The sequence below is a fragment of the Porites lutea genome, chromosome 11 (assembly GCF_958299795.1).
Source record: "Porites lutea chromosome 11, jaPorLute2.1, whole genome shotgun sequence".
Classification (NCBI taxonomy): domain Eukaryota; kingdom Metazoa; phylum Cnidaria; class Anthozoa; order Scleractinia; family Poritidae; genus Porites; species Porites lutea.
In genome coordinates this window covers 3,583,545-3,596,650 of record NC_133211.1, presented here as the reverse complement: position 1 = coordinate 3,596,650, position 13,106 = coordinate 3,583,545, and the positions used below count along the sequence as shown (strand labels likewise).

General features: G+C 37.6%; 1 protein-coding gene across 1 annotated transcript; it reads left to right on the top strand.

The window, feature by feature from the left end:
• The first annotated feature begins 1,534 nt into the window (after positions 1-1,534).
• On the top strand, positions 1,535-13,106 carry LOC140951712 (protein phosphatase 1E-like). The gene is made up of 7 exons (XM_073401027.1): positions 1,535-1,825; positions 3,858-3,961; positions 5,730-5,932; positions 6,759-6,947; positions 8,290-8,433; positions 8,979-9,135; positions 10,003-13,106. The coding sequence occupies exons 1-7, from the start codon at positions 1,629-1,631 to the stop codon at positions 10,443-10,445; spliced, it is 1,437 nt and encodes a 478-aa protein (XP_073257128.1). The 5' UTR covers positions 1,535-1,628; the 3' UTR covers positions 10,446-13,106.

Genomic DNA, 13,106 nt, shown 5'->3' with positions numbered 1-13,106 from the left:
TGTGCATCTTATGCCTCATTCACTACATCTTGCGTGGCAGGCGATTCGGGAAAAAGGAAAGCTTCCCGCGCGTCCACTGCCCTCCCCCCCGCCCCTTGCAACCCATCTCTCGCAAATAAGCTGGACGTCTCTTGAACAGAGTGTAGAAATTCCCGTACTTATTGGAGCAGTGGCGGATCCAGGGGAGGGGCCCAGGCACCCCCCTTATTTTTAGACCAAACTGTGGCCCAAGGAGCCGAAAAATTTTTTTTTGAGACTGGCCCCCCTTTATCTCAGGGCCTGGATGACTGCCCCCCTCCCTTATCTGAAGGTCTGGATCCGCCACTGTGGAGGAGGAGTATATATTACTTTGGTGTTCTATTATACTTTGGAACAGGGTCTATTTCTCCCCGCAATCCTTCTTAAGTAATTATTCATTTAGGTCAGGTGACTACGTAGCTGTTATTACTGGAACACGTCACAGACCAAACTCTCTATATGTACTCTGCTACATTAGAGGCTTAGGCAACTTTGTATCACGTGATGAAATTTTAACTGCAGTTTTTACACCAGTTTTTATTCATTAGAATTGTTTTGAGCCATTTTTATCTGCTCCTTTTCTGTAATGAGAATTTCTCACAGCAGGGTAGACGCGGTTTATTTCGTCCTAAATATTTTGAGGACAGATCTGTATAGCCGAGATTAAACACGTCAAAAAGTTTTCTTTGTTTGGTCAAAAGCAGGTCAAGAGACATACCCTCGAAGTTCACTGCTGTCAAGCAGGCTGTACTTACATAGATCAATCAGTAATGCTCTTTAAGTTTTAGTTGGTTCTACAATTTAAGTATCTAAAAAGACAGGATTAAGGTCAAGAGAGCTTATTCCCATCCATTAAGATCGCTCCCAAGTTGCTGGTAACAAAACGGTGAGAATTCAAATCACGAATTAATTCCCTGACTTTTCTAATGGATAGGTGGTAATTGCCAAAGCTGAAATACAACTGATCTCAATTTTTTTCAAATTTCAGATCTATCATCTCATGCTCAGTTCCATAAATAGTACCCAGAATAGTATCTGAATAGTACCTTTACCAAAAGTGCCACGTGTTCTGTGTTCAATTCCTCTTCACTGTGATCATGCCCTCCCTATATCTCTATTTGACGTTAAAAAGGATGATCGCAGATAACTTCAAAAAAGATTTTTCATACCACTATTAAACAAGCTTCGTAGTCAGTCAAAAGAAGCTTCTATGTTCTCCTTAGTCAGTACTTCCCCTTCTAGAACAACAACTGAACTATCGGGGGTAAAGGGGTCCTGGCTTTCACTGACGACCCACACGACCAGTGTGCGCGTTATCGAATTAAAATTGTTCCCAGTATCGATAGTCTCCGCTAGCAGCCGTTTTTAGTATCGTCACGCAACGCTCCTCCCTCCTTTCGCACTTGTGCGGAAAAACGACACTAAAGCGGCTGCGAAGGAGCCTGTGTGACAAGCAATGACGAGCGTGACAGAACATACGTGACCCATGATCCTTTTCGGAAGTATCCGACTTCGCTACAAAGCGCCAGAAATATGGCATGGCTGCCTTAAAAAGTTGACCGTATGGTGCTCGTTATTACATTATGTAAGTCGCCCACGGCTTCATATCTATGCCCATTATGAGTGTGCCCTTCACGGACGAGGAAAGGCAAGAGGCGTTAGATTTCTTCAGGCGATTTGTCGCTGATGGAACTGACGCGTTTGGTGAATGTGAGAACCTACCCATCCGACTAAGTTCACTCTCTGTCACTGTGAACGAGTTAGAAGGAGAATGCATCGACTGGTGCTTGCAGTACCTCAGGAAAAGGTGAGCATCAGTTCAAAACTCTTGCAAATGCAAAATGTAGCTGTTTTAGCGTGCGAAAGCATTGTTGTACCTATTTGCGTATTCGGGTGCACTGCACAGTTCGTGTTTACACAGCTTACAGAATCAAAGCGAATAGAATCAATGTTGTTTTGTAAAGAAATTGGAGCGATCCCGGTGCTGATCAGAAACATTGTTTCAGTAGTATACCTATCTAGACTATCACAAGGACTACTTGCTTTCTATTAAGTTATTTTACAAATGAGTTAATTTTAAAACTAAAGGTGTACGGTGTAAAGAAGGTGTAAGTAGATCATACCCCCTCCTTTGTAAGCGTATGTAATAAATTTACTTATATGATACATTAAAGATGGCAGTTAAGTCAGCCCTTTACTGTTTTAAATGTATTAAAGTACCTCAGAAATGTTTTAATGGGTCAGTCAAGGGATGTGATTTAGTGCATGTACCGTGTGTCTGGAGTAACACTATTATTTTGGTCTTCGAAAAAAGTTCTTAAAATCATCAATATTGGCTTCTTAATTAATTCATTCCTTTGAATAACAGAAAGGTATATGATATTTTTCAAGGCGATAGTTTGGCAGATTATATTTTATCCCTTTACAAAACTTTTGTATCACTCCACGATTGAGCACTTGACAAAGAAATTATTGTAGTGTTCGGGTGACAGACTTTAATTAATAAAGATAATAAAAAGTTGACAAAGATAACAAATTTAAAAATACGTATAATCGTGAATGGGGAATGTGTGAGTGGCATGTTAGGCCACACATACGTGTAATTTTGCAAATACCTGAGCTGATTAGAGTATTGCCATGTTGCTGTCACACAATATAGCCTCTGAGTATCTGATATTAAGCCTATCTTAGAAGACTTGATATGCAAGGAATCTTCCAGCATTGCGCCTAGTTTCTCACTAGATTTCTTATTTTGAAATTGACTACTTTCATAGACAACTTTTTAGATTTCTTATTTTGAAATTGACTACTTTCATTCAAGGGCTCGCCCATGTGAAATCAAGGGCATCCATAATTCTAAGAGATTGCAATGGAAGATTCAAGATTGACAATCAGAAATAGAAATTTTTTATAAGGGTCAAAATTTTGTATTATGTGGGATCATTTGCAATGCATCCATCTCATTAATGTTCCATGTGTACAAATATAAGACAAAAAAGGAAGAATCGACATAACTATTATAGGCGGCTCACAAAATAGGATAATTTAAAAAAAACAATTCTTTTTTAAAAACTTAAAGGTCTGCAAACTTAATGTATCCTAGTGGTCTGGAACTGAAACTCAACAGGTCCTGTTGGGGAGGGAAGTCTCTCCAACAAGAGAAACTTGGTCTCAAGTGTTAGTGGTAGTTTCAATACAGAGATTAAGAGTCATGTTTACGCCAATTGGCAAATGTGAATCTGACTGCGTGACCAAGTTTCCTCTTACCTAATTGTCACTTACTGTTTTATTATTACCTCTACTAAAGAGTAAGTTGTTGCATGCCAGTTTTAGGCATAAGTATTGTTCTGGACAGTTTTTATCTGCTTATTTTCTATTCTGAGAAATACTCAACTTGAATCTGTGGTTTGCCATTTGTCGTATATGTGAGTCTTAGAGAGATTTTTGTATGACCTTGAAAAATAGTTTCTGTAAGTGTTCGTCATTTGTTTTATCAGCCAATGGATGAAAAGATCAAAACATGGACTCTTCGTTTTCCTGCAGAAGAAAACCCTAATATGGAGAAGGCATTGTTTGATTGGTCAATCGTGTTGCAACATGACGTCAATGCAAAGTATGGATTGATTTCTAGAACGTTCCCGGGCTTGAAGGTTTTCTCACCTGAGTGTTCACCTAACCAACCAAAAGCCACGCGTGTTTGTGTCCATTCGATAAACCAATCAAATCGCTCTATTTCCATTTATTTGTTTCTGTCTTGTTTGAGTTTTTTCATTTCAAGGTCATACTAAAATATTATTGCTCTAAATCAATCTCTTCTTATTGCTTTACTTTATACATAGCCAAGCTCCAGAAGGCATAACAGCACTTATCGCTCATGCTGCTGTAAGACAAATCATTGAAAGTGACCTGTCGGGTTACAGACAAGATGAATCTGAGGATGCCTGTGAGTAGACCAATACCAAGAGATGATGATGGGACGTCAGAGAAGGAAATGCCCAGTCCAGCCATTGGGATATGTGAATTTCACCAAAGTATAATTTTTTTTGACCAATAATATTAAACATTTGAGATTAATAATGGAAGTTGGTTTCTGGAGAGGTCTGCAAATGTTTATTCAGTGTTGTTGAGAGAGTATAATAATAATTATTGGACATTATGCTCTCTTGATGTGTCGTCATCACTTGATATTCTGATCTGCATTGTTTGCTTTGAGGCACTCGAGGTGGACTTAGTGACGTTTCAAACAATCGATTAATTGATTAAACCCAGGAATTAGACTTCTTTTAATTAGAGCCTCTACAACTATTTTTTGTGAAATTCACATTTCCCAGCCAATGCCCTAAGATTCCCTCTCTGTGCCATCATTCTCTCTTGCCAATACTTGATCTGGGATGACTGCATTTAAATCAAATAGCACTGTTAGGGCTCTGTTGTAGCAGAGTGGCTAAATCAAATCAAGGCTAACTTGAGACAATACTGGCTACTAATCTCTTGTGTGTGATTTTTGGATACATGAGATGGCTTTTCATGGGCCTTTAGGTTTTTTCTAGCTTTCAGGCTGAAGTCAGGCCACTACATCACTTTGCCTTTAGTTACTGTGACTCGTTAGTGTGTTTTTACTCTCTACCCTTCCCCCTCTTTATAAGTACATACTTAATATGCTAGGTTCCACTGGTAAGGAGTGAAGATAGCCTGGAAGGATGCCATATAACATTCACAGGGTTGTTATTGTTATACATTGCACTCAGCTACAGTTCTCGTGCGGCTCCACTAGCCTTTCTTGGCTCCTCCTCTCACACTTATAATTATTTAATTATGAGCTTAATAAAAGTTTTACAATGGTTTTATTTTTATGCTTTTTTTAACTTTGCTATCGACTTCCTGTTTAAATATGTACTTAAAAATTGTTTGCGCTTTTCTAGGTATTTTCATGTTTGTCATCAATCATTAGAACTTTTTTATTCTCTGGAAATTGAAATTTCAATAAGACCCTTTGTATTATCATTTTTTTGTGATCCACATAGAGAGATGTATTTTTAGATTGGCAAAGTGGTAGTCTCTTGGACCTCTACAAGTTTTGATAACTGAGGATTTTTATATGTACATCACATCCTTGTCTCTTGGTACTGATCAAGCAAGCAATATTTTATTTTGAGGGATGGGTGAATGAACGTGAAAAAATAGATAACGTTCCTGTAGCAAATCCTAAAAAGCACAAAAAATAAATTAACTTCCCAACTTTGAATTCCTCAAAGAAAAGAAGTACAGTATGAAAATGTTAGTTAGCATGCAATCATGTGGTGAATTTTTGGTTTGTCAAACTACATTAAGTCTGTGCTAATAGGGTCACTAATCATGAAAAACAAAATAAACACCAGGGCCAGGTTGTTCAGAGGAGGATTAGTGAAAATCCAGGGTTAGTTATCTTGACACTACTCATACGTTCTATATAATTTACAGTTACTGCAGTATTACCAGGGCTGTTTTGAAGCAGCTGTAGCGAATGAAGATTCACTCCTAACATCTCACAAAAATTTATAGTGTTACCTTTAGTTTCCACTTTGATCACCTGTAACATCAAGTGAGCCCAGCCTTAACAGGTGTTACAGGTTACAGCCCTTATGGCAGCTCTGATTACCACTGACAGGAAATTTTCTTATAATAATATTAATGATACAGCGATTAACTTTTAGTCTTTCCTTCTGTGACAGTACTAAGCACTTCCAAAATTGCCAAAGATGTCATGAACAAGGTCCTTGAAGTTTGCAAGCAGTGGAATGAAGGAAATCCATCCTTTTGCAAGTCAAAGATGAAATATGAATCCTGTGTTCATGCCATCAAAAACACAAGGAGAAAAATGGAAGATAAACATGTCATTCTCCCTCAGTTTAATAATCTTTTTGGTTTTCAAGAGGTACTTCTACCTTTCATAAATTAATGTAAATTAATACTATACAGTACTACCCTATTTTTTTCTTATTTATCTTTCCACAACTTTATGAAAAACTCACTCTACCTAATTAAGTCTTTAGCCTTTTAAAAACTGTCAGGGTAAAGGAGATTGAAACATTTGTCTCTGTGTAAAGCCAGTCAGAACAGTGAACTCAACAAGCTTACCCTTGGAATCACCCACCTTGTCACTGTATAAGAGCAATGATTATTTTCTATAAGTAGCCAGCTATCCAAGGCATAATTTGTGATTTTAATCTCACTGAAATCTAAAAGGTTTCTGGCAAATTCCTTTAGTATTTGGGGTTAAAGGAAAGACCAATGATAACCTTTACGACATGAAAAAAGTAGTAAAGAAATTTAGATGGACATCTATTGCTGTTCCTGACAGTGTCCAACATCAACACATTTATTTGACTATGCTAGCCACACACAACAAAAGCTGATTTCCAGGTGGGGCGTGGGCATACACACATTGCAAAAGATAGAGGCAATATGGTGTTCACTATTGGAATGAATCTATCTTAGAGTGAGTTGACTGAGTGTATGAAATGCATATTAAGTTCTGCCAAGATGACTATGTCAACATAATAGCTGGTTACCCTCATACTAGTGGGGCAATCAATGTTTCAGTGTGTTAATTTTTGGTTTTATTACCCTTACTTTGGTCCCCATCTTAGCTTTGCCTGTAGTTCATTTATCCCTTCTTTTGTCAGGGTTGCTCATGATTTTAACAGAAACCTAACCTGTCATCATATAATAAAAAATGAAATGTGTTCTTTTTTCCAAAGGATCACTCAAATCAGGCCTTCTTTGCTGTTTATGATGGTCACAGTGGTGTTGATGCTTCAAACTATGCTGCAACTCACCTTCACTGTCACCTTGCAAGAAACAAATGCCTTGAAAAGGATCCATTATTGGCTTTAAAAGAGGCTTTTGAAAAGACGGACAAGTGCTTTGTAGCAAAAGCCAAAAGAGAGGTAAGGAGTAATATTATTTATTTTATCTGAACAGTGTACAAAAAAAATAGCCTGTAAAGCTGTATTATAGACATGCTGCATATTTTCTTGCAAAAGCGAGGTTAATAAATCTGTTGGATTTGCATCATATGTGGCTCTTACAAGGATCACTGGCAGAGTGCAATCTTACTTTGGTAATATTTCTATTGGTTTAGTATCCGGAGTTGCCTAACAACAATGTTACGACTAAGCTCCAATTGACCACATTCAGTCAGATGTCTCGTCCAGGTTTTTTTTTTGGTTTCCGGGCAATACTTCCATTGAACTGGTTGATGTCAAGGAGCATTTGACGGTGTTGTTTTGACTGTTTTTGTGCCGTTTTGGTGATTGTGAAATCCTTTTGTTGATTAATTTTGACAGCAATTAAGTATTTTACAGAGAACATTGAAGCAATTTGGACTATTATAGCTTGATAGGTGATGGGATGTGTTTGTTTTTCGCAAGAGTGTTTTAGTTCAGCTTTTTACCGTCAAAACCTTACTTAACCTATACCACTGATATTAGGATTTATAATACCTTGCTTTTCCCTGAAATCTGTGCCTTTGAATTTATGTTACACCTAGGCAAACCCACAATAAATTGGTTCATTCCCGGCCTATCAATGTGACCGATGTTTCACTTCAGCTCCATACATCGATTGGCCATTAAGCCTGAGAGTGAATTAACACGGAAATATTGCAAAATGGCTTTGAAATACTCATTTAAGCTAGTTTTCCTCAAATGTATCTTTGAATTCATGATAATAGAGCTCCACAAGTGTCAAACAGCATGTATGGCAGAGAAAAGTGCTTTAAGTGTCATAATTTTACCGATTTATCAATATTCAGTGGCATCTTGGCCCAGTTGTGTCGGAACTGTCTTCTTGTGCAGGAGGTAGTCATGTTGTACTGGTTCCAATCTCTGCATAGATATTTTAGTTTTCATTGTACATTTTTTTGTCCGTTTAGTTTTAGATTTCTTTATCACATTTTTCCCTTTTGCTTGTTTCCCTTTATTCGCGAGGTTTTTGTGACAATGTATTTTTAGTATGAACTACTTGAACTTTGCATCTGAAGATCAGGGTTTACATGCAGTGAAGCTACACTGATAGTATGGCTTGCTATCCCCAGAAACTTTGGTTCATGCTATTTCTCCCCGACTAGCTGTGTAACTGATCACTGGCAGCATCTCTTGCAAAAATCTTTACATGATTTCTTCACAGCCCAATAAATGTAATTAAAAGATTTGATGCCACCTTTGAGACTGGTCTTGTAAGCCTCTATTTTGATAGTCTATTAATGTTCCCATTACTGATCTTTTTTAGGGTCTTCGTAGTGGTTCCACCGGTGTTGCCGTCCTGATTAAGGGTGAAACACTTTATGTTGCTTGGTTGGGAGACTCACAGGTTGTGCTCAGCAAAGCAGGGCAGCCCACTCTGCTGATGAGCCCTCACAAACCAGACAGAGAGGTAAGGTTTAAGAAACCCTAATAGTGAACCATACATTATTATTTTGCTCCAGATTATATTGATCACTGCTCAGTCATTTATGGCATAAATTAAGGTTGGAGGAAATGAAAACCGAGATAGTAGTCAGTGTCTCCTAGTCATAATAGGGTCTGTAGACATCGTGTTGCAATGTGGGACAAGAAACGTACCATTGCATCTGGGAGGAAAGCAGGAGGCAAAATGAGAAAAGACAGTACTGTAGGAGAGTGTTGTGATGGATCATTATCACACCCATTAACAACACCTATAGTCAGTTGTAATGGTTAAAAGCAAACCAGCCCTGACTGACTGGGCAAAATCAGCTGCAAGAACTGCAATTTTGCTTCATGCTATCATTTCTCTCCAACCAGCTGCATAACTGATCACCAGCAGCATCCCTGCAAAAATCTCTACGTGATGTCTTCACAGCCCCTCCGGCCTACCAAAGCTTGTAAGAAGAAGAGACACTTTTTACTAGCTTTTGTTTTCAATTGACTTCTGGTAAATTATCATTTTTTTAACACCAGGATGAAAGACAGAGAATTGAGGCCCTTGGAGGATGTGTTGTGTATTTTGGTGCATGGAGGGTGAATGGAAGTCTCTCAGTATCACGTGCAATTGGTGATGCTGAACACAAGCCTTACATCAGTGGAGAGCCTGATGTGGAGGAGTTCAATCTGGAAGGTAATGGTTATTTTAAGAATCAATCATGTTTTGAAACGTCTAATACATGAATTTCATCATAACTGGAAAGTAAAAGGAAGACAAGATATTTGCCCCTGTTATTACCATCCAAAGGAGGATTATGCAGTCTTCCCGTGATTCCCTGCGCAATAGGTCGGAATTTTTGCTGGTAACGTGGCCATTTTGGATGCATCATGAGCTTCGGAGATGAACTTTTGACCTTTGAAAAGACCCTGTTTCTTTTGTTTCATACCTTTTTATTGGTTCGAAATTGTCTTCCTGTACAGATTTTCAAAGCTGTTAAAGTAAATTTGTATGCCTTATGTACATGATAAAGAGACCTGGATTTTAATGATGACGGTATTGTCTTAGTTTATCGTCACAGTCAAGCAGGTTCAAGGAACAGTGTTACTTTGTTACTTACAATAGAGGTTCTGTTAAACTATGATTATTTTTTAGGAGGGTAAGGGATATAGTGTTTTCATCCCTGTCTGGGGAATTGTAGAACTTTGCATCAAAAAAGTGTTATTAATACTTGGCCTTTAAGACTTTGACTTAGGTGTTCCTCCCATTAGAACATGATGGAACCTGTGAACAGATGTTGTCATAATACAATATAAACTTGTTGTTTTTTACAACTAAGAGCAATATCTAAGAAGCTTAGAGAGTTTTCTGAGAAGTATATTGGCACCGTTGTCTTTCATAAGCCAGTGCAAGTTGTTAACCAGAAAAGCAGGTCTGACAGGAGAAAGATAGGGAGGGACACAGGCCCTTTGTGGGGCACTAGTTAAAATAATGAGGAAAAAAACAGGCTGGAAAGAATCAAAATTCAGTGTTTATAATGTTGGTTAATTTTCTCTTGGATAGGTGATGAAGACTTTCTCATATTAGCGTGTGACGGTTTATGGGATGTTGTCAAGCCTGATGAAGCTGTTGAATTAGTAGTTCAGTACCTTGCAGATGGAGGGGATAGATCAACTGTTGCTAAACTGCTTGTGGATAGTGCTAAAAGTGGTGGCTCGAATGACAACATCTCAGTTGTTGTTGTCTTCTTGGATGTCCATAAGAGATGTGTGGAATCTGTTACAGACACCTTGTCTAGCATAGCACTGACTGAAGTGGACCAAGATCTTTCTTCTGGTGACAGAGCTGTGAACACATCGGAAAATGGTACCAAGGAGAACAGTATCTTTGAAAATAAAGGGAACATTTCACCAGTACCATCTCCCAAACTTTCACCAAAGTTTTCCAAAAAGACAGAGGATGAAAATACACCTGTAGTACACACTTCACCACAAACAACAACATAGCAAGGCAGTGTCTCATCACCATGGTAACTTAGTATATGAATGATTTTACGCAAAACTTTATAGTGAGGAGTGATAATTTCGAATTGAAATAAGCTCCATTTTTGTGCAGAGGCTATTAATCATGAATGTAAGAAACTTAGTTCATGTTATTTATTTGTTAAAAAATACCAGAAAATACGGAAAATGACAGAAATTGCTATCCTTTAGTCAACCGCTATGTGAAGCTATCTTTTGCTCTTTTTTTATAGTGACATATGGAAAGGTATATTTGTCATGTACAGCTGTTTGGTTGGGTCCACACAAGAAACTTAAAAGTTTATAAAAAGGCAACTGGCTACAGGTCCCACAACATATCAGTAAATTTTTCTGTCATTTTTGTTCCAGTCATTTGAAGTAGGAATAGTAATCCCATAAGCCTTGGTACAGGTTATGTAAACCTTTTGTTAAAAAAGTGCATTCAAAGCTAAGTTTTGTACATGATACATGTAACATGTGGACTGTGCTGACGTAGAGATTATTTCCAGTTCACTTTGTATTTCAATCCTCCAAAGCTTTACACTCTTCATTACGTTTAACCGTAAATCTCTCCAGATATTACTGGTTGAGTGAGATTTTAAGTGATAAATAACATTAGTGGTACTGGTGTTTCAAAGTTTTTACAAATGTATTTACTGACAAATCAAAATATTTACTCAATGGAATACTTATTTCAAGATTCAGATTTTTGTAAAAAAATACCATAGCACATCTTATACACATTACATCCAAAAAATGTAACAGAATCCCATTAATTAGTTTCCAGTGCAGCTTTTGCTTCTCCTCGAGAAGGATTGCGTGATGACCTAAATAATGGCTGCATAGAAGCCATTCATTTGAATTCATACATGTCCGCGATTCTTGTTATTTTCCATTGTGCTTACTGTACAGATGCTTGCGTAGCTAACTTATTTTTTTATGATAGTCACTACTCACCACATACGCGCACACAAACACCTTCCAGATATCCAAAACGTCCTTGTGCTCTATGAGCCTTGATATCATCAAGCGTTTATAGAGCACAACAGTTTATCTTTATTGATCATATTGTCTATTCTCATGACCATAAATTTTGATCAGGTGTTGAAGTTATAAGGAGAAATAAGTTGCTTGTAACGTGTTGGTTTAAAGGGTTAAAAACTGTTCTAAATTTAGTGATGGAATTTAGGAATTTAGAAAGTAGTTGGTATTGTTGGAAATGCGGTTTAATCAAATAAAAAGAAAAGTAAGAATAAGGATTATTCATATCTTGTAATATGCTTAAGTTATACAGTCTTTATATCATCAAATCATTTACACCAAAAAGGCTGATTTGGCCGAACCAAGACACAATTTACATTCATTAGAAACCCAGCTACAAAGACACAGCATTGTTTTAAGTAATCTTGATGAAACTGAAAAGCTGTACTATTTTTACATTTGTGATTGTAAACATAAAAGTTATTCAGCCGCTGTAATGGTTGGTCAGTATTCACTGGAGAAATAGGTTGCTTTGTCCTCTCATGTGGGTGGACTAGAGTACACTGTACCCTCTTAATGGGGCAGGGCGGGGGGCAAAAGGTTTTTTTTGAACCCTGATTTTCTGTTTTGGAGGATCTTTTTTGTCTTCAAAGAATAGATCAAATTCTTCAATGTGCACGGCGAACGTTTATCGAATTCTTTTTATATTAGTGTGTCATCAAGGAATTTCTAGTTACCGTGGAACTCCGTTAATACGGTCACCAATAGGGCAAAAAAAGTTGGCCTTATTAACGGGTGCCCGAATTAAAGAGGGGTTTTTACAAGAAAATGTACGGCCGTTTTGCCAGGCAGCCAATAAAAAGTGGCCGTATTACCGAGGTGGCGGTAAGGCGGGGTTTCACTGTATAATTATTAGACTTTATCAGAGACCTGCCCAAGTAGCCGGAAAACACTTCATAGCTCATGTCATTCTAAGTTGTCCCAAGCCTCTCTATCAAAGCTTAGTTTCATGTGAAAGGATGGATATGATCCAGGTGTAGCTTTTAAAAAGGGGGTAAAGGCTATTCAGAAATAGCCTATTGTACCCCCTGGCTGAATTGCTTCCCCAGCTTAAAAGTTGGCAAAACATAATGATTAGAATTTATCAAAATAGGATAATCGTTATCATTTGGTTATAGATGATCAAGTTTGTTCTTGATGGAAAAATGGACTGTTCAATAATAGCCTACAAGGCAGACGTTCCTCCCCCTCGCGTGCCTTTCCCGCTTCTCGTGCGCCAGGAATCCCCTTTCTCTTTCCTTTCAAGCGCAGGCTAGTTGTATAAAAGTTCGTCCTTCTCGCGTTTTGATACACAGAAATAGTACCTGAATGGGATGTTCTGATTATATTCATTACTTTTTTAAAAATCATACTTCTATCAGTTCCCGTCAAGACTACTTCATGTATTTATCCTGTAATTATCGTTCATCCTGTTTGACATTTCAGAGTTTTCGTATATTTTATGACATAGTACTAAGTATTTTGAATATGTAACTTTTATCTATTATACAACCTAAGCTCTCAGAAAAAAGAAAAGAACAACTTAGAAATCTTACCATAATTAACTTTGCTTGTATTCTTCAAAGTTAGCAAAGATAATATAATAAAAACGATATGTAACTCCAA